Source organism: Oncorhynchus gorbuscha, linkage group LG22, assembly GCF_021184085.1.
Source record: "Oncorhynchus gorbuscha isolate QuinsamMale2020 ecotype Even-year linkage group LG22, OgorEven_v1.0, whole genome shotgun sequence".
Classification (NCBI taxonomy): Eukaryota; Metazoa; Chordata; class Actinopteri; order Salmoniformes; family Salmonidae; genus Oncorhynchus; species Oncorhynchus gorbuscha.
Window position 1 is genome coordinate 37,868,854 of NC_060194.1, and position 15,792 is coordinate 37,884,645.

At 49.5% G+C, this 15,792-nt stretch overlaps 1 protein-coding gene across 1 annotated transcript; it reads right to left on the reverse strand.

The window, feature by feature from the left end:
- Positions 1–1,008: 1,008 nt before the first annotated feature.
- Positions 1,009–9,527, reverse strand: LOC124009434 (filaggrin-2-like). Its single transcript, XM_046321247.1, has 10 exons — positions 8,885–9,527; positions 8,692–8,810; positions 7,796–8,613; positions 2,287–5,666; positions 2,090–2,208; positions 1,904–2,007; positions 1,658–1,835; positions 1,370–1,573; positions 1,202–1,293; positions 1,009–1,122 (listed from the first exon to the last, which is right to left on the reverse strand). The coding sequence occupies exons 1-10, from the start codon at positions 9,443–9,445 to the stop codon at positions 1,070–1,072; spliced, it is 5,628 nt and encodes a 1,875-aa protein (XP_046177203.1). The 5' UTR covers positions 9,446–9,527; the 3' UTR covers positions 1,009–1,069.
- Positions 9,528–15,792: the final 6,265 nt, after the last annotated feature.

Sequence of the window (15,792 nt, forward strand, 5' to 3'; positions counted from 1 at the left end):
CACTGCCAGAGATATGTAATGAGATGGTCTCATCTCTGCCCTAAAAATGGGGATCTTTGCTAACAAATTCAGAACTGGGAGCGGTCAAGCTTCACCTATTGCGCTTTTTGGATACAACCTTATTTGAAATGCTTTGAATATTCAAAGAGGGGTGTTGTCACCCTCCTGAATTCTAGGAAGAAGGTAATTCAAATTGAAAAGTGAAAAGCAACACCAAACAAGTATGTCGGTCATTCACCTATAAATCAGGTGTGTAAATTACACATTTTTCTTCAGATGAAGTTGCTGTTTGGTCATTTATAACAGACTCCGTTAACTAGCTTATTTTCCCCAATGCACAAGTTTTCTACTAACAATATGGGGTCGTGGATGGTTAGGGGTGGCCTGGCCGAAATGTCATGGTTCCCCAAGTCAGCTGGGAGAGGAAATCTGTCGATGTGCCCTTGATCTTGATTGCTCCTGTGGGTCGCTCTGGATGGGAGCGTCTGTTAAATGACTAGAAATTCATGTAAACGTTGAGTAGCTTCACTGCACTTTAAAATTCAGGTCCGTAGAGGTATGCCACATTTTTTAGCTGCCTACCAGTAACAACCTTAGCTCAGAAAGTTCAACACAGGCAGTTTCTCAGCACTACAGATCATGCCTCTTGTCCACGCCATAATCTTCTGTTGCAGCTGCAATGGTTCAGAGGTCAGTTTAGACATTAATGCCTCCTGCCTAAAATGACTTACTGGCCTTGCCCTCACATAAATGTTATCCAAGTCGATCGCACATGAATCCAAACACTTTAAAATGTTTATTTTGAAAATAAATCTAGTCAATTGACAAATAACTCCTGGAAATTGATAGGGCCTAGAGGAACAGTTCAGTACAGTAGCAACGTTACGAACCTGAGAAATGTAGCTCATGACAAAGTTCTGTGAATAAAGAGTGATCAGCTACACACATTTTCCTATTTGATATCATAAAATTCCTGAATTTTACATCCCAAATAAATCCAGTCAGATGTGAATATTGTAACAGATTTATTCTCCTCAAAAAGTTAAAAATAGGAAAGATTCTTGTAATATTACTCATGGACCATGATAGGGCCCAAGGTAGCTTCACCTTCCTTCTGCATATCTGAGGAGAGTAGAGAACAGTGATGGAATACATTACATTTTAAACTGGTAATAAAGCTCTGGCTTTGATTGACACTTACCTAAATCACTGTCCAGATCTCTAGCCTTGCTCACAGCACAGCTGGAGTCACAGCAGCCACAAACCAGGTCATCCCCACCAGCAGCCTTCCAGCTACAGATAAATATGAAGGTTAGTTTATATAGCAGCATGTCAAAGGTACTATACCCACAACCCAGCTTATACATACCCATCTGTGAAAGAGCAGGCCTTGTTCTCAGCATCAATGGGGGAAGAGGCTGCAGATGCTTTCAGATGACATGTTATGTAGAGCTGTTGGGAATCAATCTGTGGTTGGAACCTGAAGGACTCCAGCTGAAACTGGATCTTGTCATCCTGGGATCTGGACAGGAACTGGGAGCTGGAGCCGGTCAACTTGGCATCAACCAGACACCTGAGGAGACGAAGGGTCAACGTTAGGCTTCAGGGGTTACATTTAAGGTAATATAAGAGGAGTCAAACTGACAACTAAACTCACCCATGGTCCTCAATGAAAGAATATCTAGGGACAGTGTGGACATTAGGCGCCAAGGTGGCGACACAGCGGTCCACAAAGACACGGAGGGGAACGTGGTGGTACGGCATGACCGAGGCTTCCATGTTGATCATGTCACCAAGATAGTAATGGTTGGAGGGCCTCTCAAACTGCCAGTCAGCTGGAAAGAGGAGTGGCATGTCAGTGGGGTTTACACAAAGGAAGAGGCTTCCAGTCAGGTTTACCTACCAGTCATTAACCTCAGGGAGAAGTAGAGGAGTTCCTCTTTCACCATGTTGGAAATGTTGGGGATCCAGGTTGGCTTCAGGGCATTGCTGCTCACATCGTGATTCCTAGAAACAAACGTGGACTATGGCATTACTCAAACCTCAGAATGATATGGGTTGTCAAAGTGAAGAACGCAACAATAGTTACCTCAAGTAGTGGCACTCAATATCAACCATAGCTGCACTGGTTTTCACTATAGAAGTGTTAGCAAGAGGTTTTGGCTCATAGACCAGCGTGAAGGTGTAGATCAGCACATCCTCAGTCATCTAGGAACAGGATCACAAGTGATGTAGCACAAAGATAATGATTCACAGTCAGGAAGTTAAACAGCAAATGTGACATACCTTCAGCTCACTGCCACAGCCATGCAGCTCTGATTCAAAGGTGATCACATGAGCTTCAGCGTCCTCCTCAGTGGCAGCACAACCTCCTAGAGTGATACGCTCTGGCTGTATGAGCCGGCCAATCCCCAGCAGGTCCTGGTTCACCTGCACCCGGACCACACTCTCCCCACACTGAGCCGACACACTGTTGGCCGCCACCTGCTTCAGCCGCTCAGACACAGTAGGCCTGTGCTCAGGCTTTGCAACTTCAGGATAGCTCCAAGTCAAAGGGTTCTCAGACGCCTGCTTGGACTGGGAGCTCTCAGGGTCTTCATCCTGGATAGGTTTCTGGCCCAAAGGCAATCCAACAGGATCCTGGCCCACAGGCTGCTCGCTAGGTTCCTGGAATACAGGCTGCTCCCCAACAGGTTGCTGGCCCACAGGCTCTCCAAAATGCTCACTAGGTTCTTGGCCCAAAGGCTCACCAACAGACTGCTGGCTAAGTTCCTGGCCCAAAAGCTGCTCTCCAACAGGATGCTGGCCCACAGGCTCCCCAACATGCTCACTAGGCACTTGGCCCAAAGGCTCACCCACAGGCTGCTCTCCAACAGGTTCCTGGCTCACAGGCTGCTCTACAGGTTCATGGCCCACAGGCTCTTGGGCCACAGGCTGCTCGCTTGGTTCCTGGCCCACAGGCTGCTGGCTTGGTTCTTGGCCCACATGCTGCTCTCCAGGTTCATGGCCCACAAGCTCTCCAACATGCTCACTAGGTTCTTGGCCAAAAGGCTCGCCAACAGGCTGCTGGCTTTGTTCCTGGCCCACAGGCTCCTCTCCAACAGGTTGCTGGCCCACAGGCTCACTAGGTTTTTGGTCCACAGGTTGCTCTCCAGGTTCATAGCCAACAGGCTGCTCACCAGGTGACTGGCCCACAGGCTCTCCTACATGCTCACTAGGTTCATAGCCCAAAAGCTCGCCAACAGGCTGCTCTCCAACAGGTTCCTGGCTCACAGGCTGCTCTCCAGGTTCATGGTCCACAGGCTCTTGGGCCACAGGGTGGCTAGGTTCCTGGCCCACAGGCTGCTCGCTAGGTTCCTGGCCCACAGGCTGCTCCCCAACAGGTTGCTGGCCCACAGGCTCTCCAAAATGCTCACTAGGTTCTTGGCCCAAAGGCTCACCAACAGGCTGCTGGCTCACAGGCTGCTCTACAGGTTCATGGCCCACAGGCTCTTGGGCCACAGGCTGCTCGCTTGGTTCCTGGCCCACATGCTGCTCTCCAGGTTCATGGCCCACAAGCTCTCCAACATGCTCACTAGGTTCTTGGCCAAAAGGCTCGCCAACAGGCTGCTGGCTTTGTTCCTGGCCCACAGGTTGCTCTCCAGGTTCATAGCCAACAGGCTGCTCACCAGGTGACTGGCCCACAGGCTCTCCTACATGCTCACTAGGTTCTTGGTCCAAAGGCTCGCCAACAGGCTGCTGGCTTTGTTCCTGGCCCACAGGCTCACTAGAAACTTGGCCAACAGGCTCTCCAACATGGTCACTAGACTCTTGGCCTAAAGGATCGCTAGCTTCCTGGCCCAAAGGCTGGCCAACAGGATGCTCTCCAACAAGTTCCTGGCTCACAGGCTTCTCTCCAGGTTCATGGCCCACAGGCTCTTGGGCCACAGGCTGGCTAGGTTCCTGGTCCACAGGCTGCTCGCTAGGTTCATTACCTAAAATCTCACTTGGTTCCTGGCCCACAGGCTGCTCTCCCACAGGCTCACTAGGTTCATGGCCCACAGGCTCACTACGTTCTTGGCCCACAGGCTCATGGCTCACAGGCTCCTCTCCAACAGGTTGCTGGCCCACAGGCTCACTAGGTTCTTGGTCCACAGGTTGCTCTCCAAGTTCATAGCCCACAGGCTCGCTAGGTTCATGGCCCACAGGCTCATGGCCCACAGGCTCCTCTCCAACAGGTGACTGGCCCACAGGCTCAATAGGTTCTTGGCCCAAAGGCTCGCCAACAGGATGCTCTCCAACAGGTTCCTGGCTCACAGGCTGCTCTCCAGGTTCATGGTCCACAGGCTCTTGGGCCACAGGGTGGCTAGGTTCCTGACCTACAGGGTGGCTAGGTTCCTGACCCACAGGCTGCTCGCTAGTTTCCTGGCCCACAGGCTGCTCGCTAGGTACCTTACCCAATGGCTCGCCAACAGGCTGCGCACTAGGCCCCTGGCCCACAGGCTCACTAGGTCCCTGGCCCACAAGCTCTCCAACATGCTCACTAGGTTCTTGGCCAAAAGGCTCGCCAACAGGCTGCTGGCTTTGTTCCTGGCCCACAGGCTCCTCTCCAACAGGTTGCTGGCCCACAGGCTCACTAGGTTTTTGGTCCACAGGTTGCTCTCCAGGTTCATAGCCAACAGGCTGCTCACCAGGTGACTGGCCCACAGGCTCTCCTACATGCTCACTAGGTTCATAGCCCAAAAGCTCGCCAACAGGCTGCTCTCCAACAGGTTCCTGGCTCACAGGCTGCTCTCCAGGTTCATGGTCCACAAGCTCTTGGGCCACAGGGTGGCTAGGTTCCTGGCCCACAGGCTGCTCGCTAGGTTCCTGGCCCACAGGCTGCTCCCCAACAGGTTGCTGGCCCACAGGCTCTCCAAAATGCTCACTAGGTTCTTGGCCCAAAGGCTCACCAACAGGCTGCTGGCTCACAGGCTGCTCTACAGGTTCATGGCCCACAGGCTCTTGGGCCACAGGCTGCTCGCTTGGTTCCTGGCCCACATGCTGCTCTCCAGGTTCATGGCCCACAAGCTCTCCAACATGCTCACTAGGTTCTTGGCCAAAAGGCTCGCCAACAGGCTGCTGGCTTTGTTCCTGGCCCACAGGTTGCTCTCCAGGTTCATAGCCAACAGGCTGCTCACCAGGTGACTGGCCCACAGGCTCTCCTACATGCTCACTAGGTTCTTGGTCCAAAGGCTCACTAGAAACTTGGCCAACAGGCTCTCCAACATGGTCACTAGACTCTTGGCCTAAAGGATCGCTAGCTTCCTGGCCCAAAGGCTGGCCAACATGATGCTCTCCAACAAGTTCCTGGCTCACAGGCTTCTCTCCAGGTTCATGGCCCACAGGCTCTTGGGCCACAGGCTGGCTAGGTTCCTGGTCCACAGGCTGCTCGCTAGGTTCATTACCTAAAATCTCACTTGGTTCCTGGCCCACAGGCTGCTCTCCCACAGGCTCACTAGGTTCATGGCCCACAGGCTCACTACGTTCTTGGCCCACAGGCTCATGGCCCACAGGCTCCTCTCCAACAGGTTGCTGGCCCACAGGCTCACTAGGTTCTTGGTCCACAGGTTTCTCTCCAAGTTCATAGCCCACAGGCTCGCTAGGTTCATGGCCCACAGGCTCATGGCCCACAGGCTCCTCTCCAACAGGTGACTGGCCCACAGGCTCAATAGGTTCTTGGCCACTCGCCAACAGACTGCTGGCTAAGTTCCTGGCCCACAGGCTGGCCCACTCCCCAACATGCTCACTAGTTCCCAAAGGCTCACCCACAGGCCCAACAGGTTCTGGCTCACAGGCTGCTCTACAGGTTCTGGCCCACAGGCTCTTGGCCCAGGCTGCTCACTTGGTTTCTGGCCCACAGGCTGCTGGCTTGGTTCTTGGCCCACATGCTGCTCCCCAGGTTCATGGCCCACATGCTGCTCTCCAGGTTCATGGCCCACAAAATCTCCAACATGGTCACTAGGTTCTTGGCCCAAAGGCTCGCCAACAGGCTGCTGGCTTTGTTCCTGGCCCACAGGCTCCTCTCCAACAGGTTGCTGGCCAACAGGCTCACTAGGTTTTTGGTCCACAGGTTGCTCTCCAGGTTCATAGCCAACAGGCTTCATGGCCCACAGGCTCTCCTACATGCTCACTAGGTTCATGCTCTCCAACAGGTTCCTGGCTCACAGGCTGCTCTCCAGGTTCATGGTCCACAGGCTCTTGGGCCACAGGGTGGCTAGGTTCCTGGCCCACAGGCTGCTCGCTAGGTTCCTGGCCCACAAGCTCTCCAACATGCTCACTAGGTTCTTGGCCCAAAGGCTCACCAACAGGCTGCTGGCTCACAGGCTGCTCTACAGGTTCTGGCCCACAGGCTCTTGGGCCCACAGGCTCGCTTGGTTCCTGGCCCACATGCTGCTCTCCAGGTTCATGGCCCACAAGCTCCCAACAGGCTCACTGGTTCTTGGCCAAAAGGCCACAGGCTGGCTTTGTTCCTGGCCCACAGGCTCACTAGAAACTTGGCCAACAGGCTCTCCAACATGGTCACTAGACCAAAGGATCAGGGCCCATAGGCTGGCCAACAGGATGCTCTCCAACAGGTTCCTGGCTCACAGGCTGCTCTCCAGGTTCATGGCCCACAGGCTCTTGGGCCACAGGCTGGCTAGGTTCCTGACCCACAGGCTGCTCACTAGGTTCCTGGTCCACAGGCTGCTCGCTAGGTTCATTACCTAAAATCTCACTTGGTTCCTGGCCCACAGGCTGCTCTCCCACAGGCTCACTAGGTTCCTGGCCCACAGGCTCACTACGTTCTTGGCCCACAGGCTCCTCTCCAACAGGTTGCTGGCCCACAGGCTCACTAGGTTCTTGGTCCACAGGTTGCTCTCCAAGTTCATAGCCCAAAGGCTCGCCAACAGGCTGCTCTCCAACAGGTTCCTGGCTCACAGGCTGCTCTCCAGGTTCATGGTCCACAGGCTCTTGGGCCACAGGGTGGCTAGGTTCCTGGCCCACAGGCTGCTCGCCCTGGCCCACAGGCTGCTCCCCAACAGGTTGCTGGCCCACAGGCTCTCCAAAATACTCACTAGGTTCTGGCCCACACCAACAGGCTGCTGGCTCACAGGCTGCTCTAGGTTCATGGCCCACAGGCTCTTGGGCCAAGGCTGGTTCCTGGCCCACAGGCTGCTGGCTTGGTTCTTGGCCCACAGGCTGCTCTCCAGGTTCATGGCCCACAAGCTCTCTAACATGCTCACTAGGTTCTTGGCCAAAAGGCTCGCCAACAGGCTGCTGGCTTTGTTCCTGGCCCACAGGTTGCTCTCCAGGTTCATAGCCAACAGGCTGCTCACCAGGTGACTGGCCCACAGGCTCTCCTACATGCTCACTAGGTTCTTGGTCCAAAGGCTCGCCAGGCTGCTGGCTTTGGGCCCACAGGCTCTCCAACATGGTCACTAGACTCTTGGCCTAAAGGATCTCTTCCTGGCCCAAAGGCTGGCCAACAGGATGCTCTCCAACAAGTTCTGGCTCACAGGCTTCTCTTGGCCCACAGGCTCTTGGGCCACAGGCTGCTAGGTTCCTGGTCCACAGGCTGCCAAAGGCCCCCACAGGCTGCTCTCCCACAGGCTCTCATGGCCCACAGGCTCACTACGGGCCCACAGGCTCACTACGTTCTGGCCCACAGGCTCACTACGTTCTTGGCCCACAGGCTCACTCCTTGGCCCACAGGCTCATGGCCCACAGGCTCCTCTCCAACAGGTTGCTGGCCCACAGGCTCACTAGGTTCATAGCCCACAGGCTGGCTGCTCACCAGGTGACTGGCCCACAGGCTCAATAGGTTCTTGGCCCAAAGGCTCGCCAACAGGATGCTCTCCAACAGGTTCCTGGCTCACAGGCTGCTCTCCAGGTTCCTGGCCCACAGGCTCGCTTGTTTCCTGGCCCACAGGCTGCTGGCTTGGTTCTTGGCCCACAGGCTGCTCTCCAGGGTCATGCTCCAGGTTCCTGGCCTGGGCCACAGGCTGGCTAGGTTCCTGACCCACAGGCTGCTCACTAGGTTCCTGGCCCACAGGTTGCTCACTCGGTTCATTACCCAAAATCTCACTTGGTTCCTTACCCAATGGCTCGCCAGCAGGCTGCCCTCCAGCTGCCTGGCCCACAGGCTGCCCTCCAGCTGCCTGGCCCACAGGCTGCCCTCCAGCTGCCTGGCCCACAGGCTGCCCTCCAGCTGCCTGGCCCACAGGCTGCCCTCCAGCTGCCTGGCCCACAGGCTGCCCTCCAGCTGCCTGGCCCACAGGCTGCCCTCCAGCTGCCTGGCCCACAGGCTGCCCTCCAGCTGCCTGGCCCACAGGCTGCCCTCCAGCTGCCTGGCCCACAGGCTGCCCTCCAGCTGCCTGGCCCACAGGCTTGCTAGTTTCTAGACCCAAAAGCTTGCTATGTTCCTGTCCAGGCTTTCCAACCGGATCATGGCCCACAGGCTGCTCACTAGGTTCCTGGCCCACAGGCTCTATGCTAGGTTCCCGGCCCACAGGCTCTACCACAGGCTTTATAACAACCTGGCTAGGTTCTCGGCCCGCAGGATTGCTAGGTTCTACAGCATACTTCAGGGAATTGCTGCTTACTTCATGATTCCTAGAAACACGGAAAATACCATTACTTAAACTTCAGAATTATAGATGTTGTCAAAGTGAAGAATGCAACAATAGTTACCTCAAGTAGTGGCACTCAATATCAACCATAGCTTTACTGGTGTTCAATATAGAAATGTTAGCAAGAGGTTTTGGCTCATAGACAAGACTGAAGGTGTAGATCAGCACATCCTCAGTCATCTAGGAACAGATCACAAATCATGCATCAAATAATGATGACATCTTCAGGAAGTTAAACAACAAATGTGACATACCGTCAGCTCACTGCCACAGCCATGCAGCTCTGATTCAAATGTGAGCACAAGAGCTTCAGCATCCTCCTCAATGGCAGCACAGCCTCCTAGAGTGATACGCTCTGGCTGGACGAGCCGGCCAATCCCCAGAAGTTCCTGTTTCACCTCCACACGGACCAGACTTTTCCCACACCAGGCCACCACACCGTAGGCTGCCACCTGCTTTAGCCGCTGAAACGCTGTAGAATTGCGCACATGCTTCTCAATCGTAGGATAGAGCCAAGTCAGAGGGTTCTCAAATGTCTGCTTGGACTGGAAGCTCTCAGGGTCTTCAGCCTGGCTAGTTTCGATGCCGGGTTCCTGCCCCACAGGAACGACAACGGGCTCGCTAGGTTCTTGTCCCACAGGGTCCTCTCCCACAGGGTCTTCTTGCACTCGCTTCTGAGTGTCAAACTGTGCTGAAACTTCATCGTCATGCAGAAACCCCGATCTTGGATAAAACCATCTGGACATCCAAGCATCACTAACACAGCCAAACACCACGACCAACAGCAGCACTGCAGCCACTTGACTGAACCCCATCACCCCAAATAGACATAAGTTATTCTTGTCAATTCTTCCACAGAGTCTGTCAAACCATTTTATAGCCACGATGTCTGACAAAGGCCCCACCCCATTCAGAAATCAGCTTGATTATTGTCCAGACCTGATTATTTAAACAGGTGCTGAAGAATGTGAAGTTGATTGTCATTGGTTGCCTTTGTGCACACAAAATCACATACACCTGAGGAGGGCTTAACTTTAGAGAGTGTTCATAGAAATGTAATATGTAGGACAGACATACTTTTCTATAGTGGATGTTACTCCCAGATCCTGTTGAGCTAACCTTGGTAGAGAAAATTAAGGATTGGTCAGACATCAGTGATATTGGGAAACTGATACACAATTACTATGGTGGAAGTTTTTATGCATTTTTACCGCTTTTCACAGATGAATCCAAGGACCCAAAAAGTGGGTGCACAGCTAGCAGGTGTTTACGTTCCTGAACTTGATGTGCATATATGTAGAAGACTAACAGATGAACTGTCAGTATAATCATTTGAACTGTTGGCGATAGTAGTTTCCCTCCAGTGGGTGGAGGACATAGAACCTGTCAGAATTATAGTACGCTCAGATATGGCTAATCTAATAGGAGTGACCTACTATTGGAGCTATTCATGTTTTTATGGAGAATTGAGAGACAGGGAGTGATGAATGAATTAAATTGTAATTCATGTCAAACCGCCAATTGGCAACCCCATCGCTTATGGGATATATTGACACAAACGTTACAATAATTCACTATGGTAATTCAATTATCATTCTTCTTCCGGTGTTCTTTGCATTGTGCATCACAAAAAGATTGAAAAAAAGTCAGGTTATCCAAACAATAATTACATTGCTAGAGCAGTAAAATAAAATACATACATACACACTGTATATATACGCATACATACATTACATATATAGATAAATAAATATAGGAGAAAATAAGAAACATGCCATTTACCACTCAGAAGCTAAATATTTTTACACTTTAATTGCAGGTAGTCTTTTTCTTTTATTCCAGGCTTTATAAAAGATAAAGGGCAAGTAGTGAGGTTCTACTGGATCCCAGCCTATTCGCTTGTGGAAGGGAATGAAATTGTGGACCAGTTAGCTCGAAGATATTTAAAACAAGATAACATTTAAATTCATGTTCCACGGGGTGAGATGAAGCCAACGTAAGATCAGAGACATTTTGATAGATGTGTGGCATGGGAATCTGATGCCAAGGGCCGGCATTTATATGCTCTCCAAAGAAAGGTTGGTAGACCAATATTCAATTGTCTGAATTAATCTGATGAATCAAGAAATCTGTCATTTGGATGGTTTTGCCAAGGAAGTCTTAGTCACACAATTTTACATCTAGCTAAGGTGTTTGGTGCAGTATTTCTCAAGAACAAAAAGTTGCCCGAAAACCAGTAGTGCACTACAGACAGATTCTAGTCAGCTGCTGCAGTGCAGGACTGATTTCTGAGAACATGTCTCCAACTTCATCAGCAAGCTGTCAAACTATCAGAAATAAAGAACAAACTACACACAGTTTACCACTGCCCAAAATCACTATCTAGCTAAGTTCCATCCCTGTGTTTGTCAATGAAGCTTGCTAACATCAGCAGGCACATTGAGCAAATGTAAAAAAATATTTAAAAAATAAAATGGAATTGTATGTCACATGTCTTACTTACCGGTCCATTTCCAGCAATGCAGAGCTGAAGTTAACATAAAAAATTTAAAAATAGTGACAAGGAATAAATACACAGTGAAAAACAAATAAAAATAACATGGCTACCTACAGGGAGTACCAGTACCGAGTATATGTAAGGTAATTGAGGTAGCTATGTGCTGTACATAGAGCTAAAGTAACTAGGCAACAGTATAAATAATAGACAGTAGCAGCAGTGTGTGTGTGTGTGGCGTCAGTATGCATGTGTGTGCATGTTATGTGTGTGTGTTTGTGTGTGTGTGTGTGTGTGTGTGGGGGTGTTAGTGAAAGTGTGTGTGAGTGTGTGCGCATAGAGCAGGGTTCCCCTACTGGTGGCCCGTGGGCAGAATTTGACCCGCGGATGGTCATATCTGCCCTCCCAAGTTTTCTGAGCAAAACATGAAAGACTAAAAACACCAGGATATCAGCTCCAAGTGATTTTAATTTAAGAACTCTGTTCCAAGGTATTCCCACACATAATAGACACGTGACCGGTTTGAAATGCAAGGTTTGAAATGCAAGGTTTGAAATTATTATGTTTTAGTCAAACATATCTCTTTGGGCTTCTTGAGGTCAATTTGCAGTCTACAAATGATTTGTTAATTATGTTCTGCCCCCCCGACCATGCACTCAACAAAACAATTGGCCCTCAGCTGAATCTCGTTGATGATCCCTGGCATGGAGTCAGTGCAAATGGGTTCGTACAAAAAAGGGTCAATGCAGGTACAGCAGTATGTGTAGCCATTTGATTAGCTATATAGCAGTCTTGTTAAGAAGTCTTATGGCTTGGAGGTAGAAGCTGTTCGGGGTCCTGTTGGTTCAGACTTGGTGCACTGGTACCGCTTGTCATGCGGAAACAGAGAACGCAGTCTGTGGCTTGGGTGGCTGGAGTCTGACAGTTTTTTGGCCTTAATTAACAACCCATCCGAACACTGCCTACTATAGATGTCCTGGATGGCAGGGAGTGATGTACTAGGCCATACGCATGACCCTCCGTAGCGCCTTGCGGTCCGATGCCAAGCAGTTGCCATACCAAGCGGTGATGCAGCCAGTCCAGATGCTCTCGATGGTGCTGCTGAAGAACTTGAGTATCTGAGGGCCTATGCCAAATCTTTGGGTAAGAAGCATTGCCGTGCGCTTTTCACAACAGTGTTGTGTTTGGACCCCCTCCACTACAGCCCTGTCAATATGAATGGGGGCGTATCTCGGCCTTCCATTTCCTGTAGTCCACAATCAGATCAATTGTTTTACTGACGTTGAGGGAGAGGTTGTCCTGGCACCACACTGCTAGGCTGTGTCATCGTTGGTGATCAGACCTACCAACGTTGGCAAACTTAATGGTGTTGGAGTCGTACAGGAGGGGACTAAGCACGCACCCTTGAGGTCGCCCCGTGTTTTGACGGTCAGCGTGCCGGATGTGTTGTTGCCTACTCTCACAACCTGTCAAGACGTCCAGGATCCAGTTGCAGGGGAGATGTTCAGTCCCAGAGCAGGCAGGCCACATTAGCTTAATAAACGTATCAAGTCACTGGCTAGTGGCAAAGTGTTCCAGTGCCATTTTGTGCTTGCAACTTTTGATTGGAGATCAGAGGTGTAAAAGTACTACATTGTCATACTTTATTAAAAGTCAAGATATCTTCATATAAAATGACTCAAGTTAAAGTAACCTACCTAGTTAAACACTGGAGTAAAATTCAGATTTAAATGTACTTAAGTACAGTGGTGGAAAAAGTACTACATTGTGAGACTTGAGTAAAAGTACAAAGTAAAAGCTACACATCCTATTCATCTTCAGCAAAAACAGATGGCACAATTTCATATTTCTACTAAACGATATCATAACCGCCATCGATAAAAGACAGTACTGTGCATCCGTCTTCATCGACCTTGCCAAGGCTTGACTCTGTCAATCACCATATTCTTATCGGCAGACTCAGTAGCCTCGGTTTTTCGGATGACTGCCTTGCCTGGTTCACCAATTACTTTGCAGACAGAGTTCAGTGTGTCAAATCGGAGGGCATGCTGTCCGGTCCTCTGGCAGTTTCTATGGGGGTGCCACAGGGTTCAATTCTCGGGCCGACTCTTTTCTCTGTATATATCAATGATGTTGCTCTTGCTGCGGGCGATTCCCTGATCCACCTCTACGCAGACGACACCATTCTATATACTTTCGGCCCGTCATTGGACACTGTGCTATCTAACCTCCAAACGAGCTTCAATGCCATACAACACTCCTTCCGTGGCCTCCAACTGCTCTTAAAAGCTAGTAAAACCAAATGCATGCTTTTCAACCGATCGCTGCCTGTACCCGCATGCCCGACTAGCATCACCACCCTGGATGGTTCCGACCTTGAATATGTGGACATCTATAAGTACCTAGGTGTCTGGCTAGACTGCAAACTCTCCTACCAGACTCATATCAAACATCTCCAATCGAAAATCAAATCAAGAGTCGGCTTTCTATTCCGCAACAAAGCCTCCTTCACTCACGCCGCCAAGCTTACCCTAGTAAAACTGACTATCCTACCGATCCTCGACTTCGGCGATGTCATCTACAAAATTGCTTCCAACACTCTACTCAGCAAACTGGATGCAGTTTATCACAGTGCCATCAGTTTTGTCACTAAAGCACCTTATACCACCCACCACTGCAACTTGTATGCTCTAGTCGGCTGGCCCTCGCTACATATTCGTCGCCAGACCCACTGGCTCCAGGTCATCTACAAGTCCATGCTAGGTAAAGCTCCGCCTTATCTCAGTTCACTGGTCAAGATGGCAACACCCATCCGTAGCACGCGCTCCAGCAGGTGTATCTCACTGATCATTCCTAAAGCCAACACCTCATTTGGCAGCCTTTCTTTCCAGTACTCTGCTGCCTGTGACTGGAACGAATTGCAAAAATCGCTGAAGTTGGAGACTTTTATCTCCCTCACCAACTTCAAACATCAGCTATCTGAGCAGCTAACTGATCGCTGCAGCTGTACATAGTCTATTGGTAAATAGCCCACCCATTTTCACCTACCTCATCCCCACACTGTTTTTATTTATTTACTTTTCTGCACACCAATATCTTTACCTGTACATGACCATCTGAGCATTTATCACTCGTGTTAATCTGCAAAATTGTAAATATTCGCCTACCTCCTCATGCCTTTTGCACACAATGTATATAGACTCCCCTTTTTTTCTACTGTATTGACTTGTTAATTGTTTACTCCATGTGTAACTGTGTTGTCTGTTCACACTGCTATGCTTCATCTTGGCCAGGTCGCAGTTGCAAATGAGAACTTTTTCTCAACTAGCCTACCTGGTTAAATAAAAATATATTCCTTTAGACAGCCACTCCAACACAATTTATTTAAAGGAAGCATTTGTTGAATGGGTCCACCAGATCAGAGGTAGTAGGGAAGATAAGGGACCTTCTCCTGATAAGTGTGAAGTGGACCTTTTTCCATTACTGCTAACCATTCAAATTCTAACTAGAACTTCTGGGTGTCAGGGAAAATGTATGGATTAAAAAGGTAGATCCATTTTCTTTAGGAATGTAGTGAAGTGAAAGTAGTCAACAATATAATAGTAAAAACAAATGTACAGCTACTCCAAAAAAACTACTTAAGTACTTCACACCACTGCCAGAGATATGTAATGAGATGGTCTCATCTCTGCCCTAAAAATGGGGATCTTTGCTAACAAATTCAGAACTGGGAGCGGTCAAGCTTCACCTATTGCGCTTTTTGGATACAACCTTATTTGAAAATGCTTTGAATATTCAAAGAGGGGTGTTGTCACCCTCCTGAATTCTAGGAAGAAGGTAATTCAAATTGAAAAGTGAAAAGCAACACCAACTTCTTACAAGTATGTCGGTCATTCACCTATAAGTCAGGTGTGTAAATTACACATTTTTCTTCAGATGAAGTTGCTGTTTGGTCATTTATAACTGACTCCGTTAACTAGCTTATTTTCCCCAATGCACAAGTTTTCTACTAACAATATGGGGTCGTGGATGGTTAGGGGTGGCCTGGCCGAAATGTCATGGTTCCCCAAGTCAGCTGGGAGAGGAAATCTGTCGATGTGCCCTTGATCTTGATTGCTCCTGTGGGTCGCTCTGGATTGGAGCGTCTGTTAAATGACTAGAAATTCATGTAAACGTTGAGTAGCTTCACTGCACTTTAAAATTCAGGTCCGTAGAGGTATGCCACATTTTTTAGCTGCCTACCAGTAACAACCTTAGCTCAGAAAGTTCAACACAGGCAGTTTCTCAGCACTACAGATCATGCCTCTTGTCCACGCCATAATCTTCTGTTGCAGCTGCAATGGTTCAGAGGTCAGTTTAGACATTAATGCCTCCTGCCTAAAATGACTTACTGGCCTTGCCCTCACATAAATGTTATCCAAGTCGATCGCACATGAATCCAAACACTTTAAAATGTTTATTTTGAAAATAAATCTAGTCAATTGACAAATAACTCCTGGAAATTGATAGGGCCTAGAGGAACAGTTCAGTACAGTAGCAACGTTACGAACCTGAGAAATGTAGCTCATGACAAAGTTCTGTGAATAAAGAGTGATCAGCTACACACATTTTCCTATTTGATATCATAAAATTCCTGAATTTTACATCCCAAATAAATCCAGTCAGATG